At 35.2% G+C, this 3,294-nt stretch overlaps 1 protein-coding gene across 1 annotated transcript in view; it reads left to right on the top strand.

The window, feature by feature from the left end:
• The window catches only part of LOC107664303 (sugar phosphate exchanger 2), a 16,291-nt gene extending 13,956 nt beyond the window's left edge, over positions 1-2,335 (top strand). The window contains exon 18 of the mRNA XM_016454829.1: positions 1,953-2,335. Coding sequence (XP_016310315.1) covers positions 1,953-1,968 — 16 coding nt within the window. The 3' untranslated portion in view covers positions 1,969-2,335. The remainder of the gene's footprint in view (positions 1-1,952) is intronic.
• Positions 2,336-3,294: the final 959 nt, after the last annotated feature.

The raw sequence follows: 3,294 nt of genomic DNA, 5'->3' as shown, positions 1-3,294 counted from the left end.
TGAGAGTGACTCTTGAAGGACCAGCACCACATCCTCTTGTACCACTGTTTGAAGAATTTATCTTCCAGAGTCTGGCAGTAAGTTTTAGGAACTCATTTTTGTCAGTCTCTGCAAGACAGACTTTTCAGGATAGGAGATGGACTAAAAATGAACTCCCAAAACTTACTGCAACATGGAGCTACGGAGAAAATGTAGAACTTGGAAAAATTGGGAAAACAGCTTGGTGAAAAGCGCTTACAGTTTAAAAGCAAATAGAAAGTCCAATTTTTTTATTTCTTTTCTTTATATTTTTTTTGCAGCTCATTTTTGTCAGTCTCTGCAAGACAGACTTTTCAGGATAGGAGATGGACTAAAAATGCACTCCCAAAACTTACTGCAACATGGAGCTAAGGAGAAAAATGTAGAACTTGAAAAATTGGAAAAACATCTTAGTGAAAAGCGTTTACAGTTTAAAAGCAAATAGAAAGTCCTATTTTTTAATTTCTTTTCTTCATATTTTTTTTGCAGATTTGCACATGTACAAGGTTTAAAATGCTCATGAATTATTTTAAAAAAATATTGATGTTTTGAGCAGCTGCATTCCTCTAGGTCGAAGATGAAAAAATGGGATTTACAATAAAAAGTAATTTACAAAATTATTTTGACTTGAGTTTATTTATTAATGAGTAACGTATCTTTTGAGTGAATGTGCAAATGTTTAATGTTAACCGGTTTTACCATGTTATTACAACATTTAACCACTTTTTAGTAATTTAAAAATTCTTTCAAATTTAAATATTGTACAAGAACTACAGCAAAAATCAGTTTGATGCATATTTTATCAATATTTTAGAAATTGAATTTTATTTATCACCAGTACTGACTTCAATGGATTTCATTAAATTCCTTTGAACACAACTGCTCAAAACGGTCTAAATTTATGAAACCTACACATTCAAAACATTATTACTCTGAAATTTTTAATGTAAATGTTAAGTGTAAGTGAAATGTTAAGTACTGTAAGGTCTTTCATGACACTACATATTCTGGGGTGTGAATTTGATGGGTGCTTGATATAAAATAAATGGTTTAAACTTTAAAAAGTCCTTGAAAGTCCTTGAATCTGGTGTTCATGAAAGAGTGGGAACCCTGTAAATTATAATAATTCACAATATGACAGTTTTTACTGTATTTTTTTATCAAATAAATATAGCCTTTGCGAGCATAAGAGAATTTTCAAACATATTTAAAAAATCTTTATTATTCCAAACTTTTGACCGGTACTGTATGTATTTTTAAAAAGGGGGCAAAATGTTCCATGCAATGACGTTATTAGCAGATGACTTTATTAAGGTTTATTTTTGACCTTCTATATTTAGCTAGTGGCCTTTAATAAGCTAAATGATGCTGCTTGGGCTGATTGCCATTACATGTACTTGATATTAGTGGCATCCAAACATGTAGAGCGTCATGACCAAAGAGACGCTGTACTTTAATTAATTGGGCCTTCCTGCCCTCAATATGATTCAGTGGAGGCTATTTTTAGTGGTTGCAAGGCAATCAGAATTACTCCAAGAGGTTGTGACCCACCTTGGGATTTGTTAGTTTTCACTGTGTTCCCAAATGACTGGCAGAGATCTGTGTGTCGAGGTGGAAAATGATCTATGCACTTCAAGTGCAATATCATTACGTCTCTGACACCCTTATAATTATCAGTCAATTTTTGGCTGAAACAAAATCCTGTTATGAATTTTCCATTTTAAAAAAAAAAAAAAAACTTAGTTTGTGCTAAGTTATATTCATTACACACTAATGGTCTCCAGTATCCGCTTTTGACATTTGTCAAATGAACAGGTGGAAATTATTTGGTCTTGTCTGTATATTTTTACACTGACAGAATCTGATGATTAAAAGGGAAGCGGTTAATTTTGTACCATGTGTTTGCATTGGTTTCATCTGCTCTTTTCTTTCAGGTTCAAAGAGATCTGAGCCGCCCGTCGAACAAGAGAATATCACACCTGTGACGGAAAATTACCTGCAGCATAACGACAAAAAGGGACCATGGGTTGATCCAACACACCAAGCCTTTTTATGCCCAAGGGTTATTTTATATGAAAATTGTAACATGAGACTTTCATCCTTTTATACTGATAATGGAACAAAGCTCAGCTGCTGCAGTGAAGGAGGAGGAGAGTTACACACACCCTCGTCTATGCGTGGCCTGAGTGGGACAAACACCAGAGGATCATCATTTTAATACCGGATGTTTTTAGTGACTGAAGCTCAATGCAAATGTACCTTTTTTCTAGCATTAAAATATGCCATCAGTGCTTTGTCCTTTAATCTGTGCGGTGTCTTGCGTGATCATTCATACGTTTCCTGTTTGTTATTGGCATGGCTAGCTGTGAATCTTACCTGCAATAGTGGTTAAACAGCACCTGAATATGTATTTCAATAGATATTGAGGTCATATCCATGTGAATATACACTTAATCTCTCTCAACTTCATTAAAATACTGAGTAGCTCCAAGCATCCCAAGAGAACCGCTTGGTTTTATTTTCTCAGGGTTCGTATGAATGGAAGCACGTTACTGGTAGCTGGTGTTCTAGCTTTAGGGTATACAGGTGCTTCTCAATAAATTAGAATGTTGTGGAAAAGTTCATTTAGCACCAAAAGTTGGTTAAATGACCATGGTGTTGGTGTGCTTGACTGGCCAGCAAACTCACCAGACCTGAACCCCATAGAGAATCTATGGGGTATTGTCAAGAGGAAAATGAGAAACAAGAGACCAAAAAATGCAGATGAGCTGAAGGCCACTGTCAAAGAAACCTGGGCTTCCATACCACCTCAGCAGTGCCACAAACTGATCACCTCCATGCCACGCCGAATTGAGGCAGTAATTAAAGCAAAAGGAGCCCCTACCAAGTATTGAGTACATGTACAGTAAATGAGCATACTTTCCAGAAGGCCAACAATTCACTAAAAATGTTTTTTTTATTGGTCTTATGAAGTATTCTAATTTGTTGAGATAGTGAATTGGTGGGTTTTTGTTAAATGTGAGCCAAAATCATCACAATTAAAAGAACCAAAGACTTAAACTACTTCAGTCTGTGTGCATTGAATTTATTTAATACACAAGTTTCACAATTTGAGTTGAATTACTGAAATGAACTTTTCCATGACATTCTAATTTATTGAGATGCACCTGTAGATATTATCAGCTTCTGTCAAAATGAGAATGTGCGTGAAAGGCAAACAGTCATCTGCAGAATAATGCTCTGTGATAAATCATTTCTGGAGACTTTAGTGATGCT

This window comes from Sinocyclocheilus anshuiensis, unplaced genomic scaffold, assembly GCF_001515605.1.
Source record: "Sinocyclocheilus anshuiensis isolate Anshui unplaced genomic scaffold, SAMN03320099.WGS_v1.1 scaffold339, whole genome shotgun sequence".
NCBI lineage: Eukaryota > Metazoa > Chordata > Actinopteri > Cypriniformes > Cyprinidae > Sinocyclocheilus > Sinocyclocheilus anshuiensis.
This window is presented reverse-complemented; position numbering and strand designations above follow the sequence as displayed.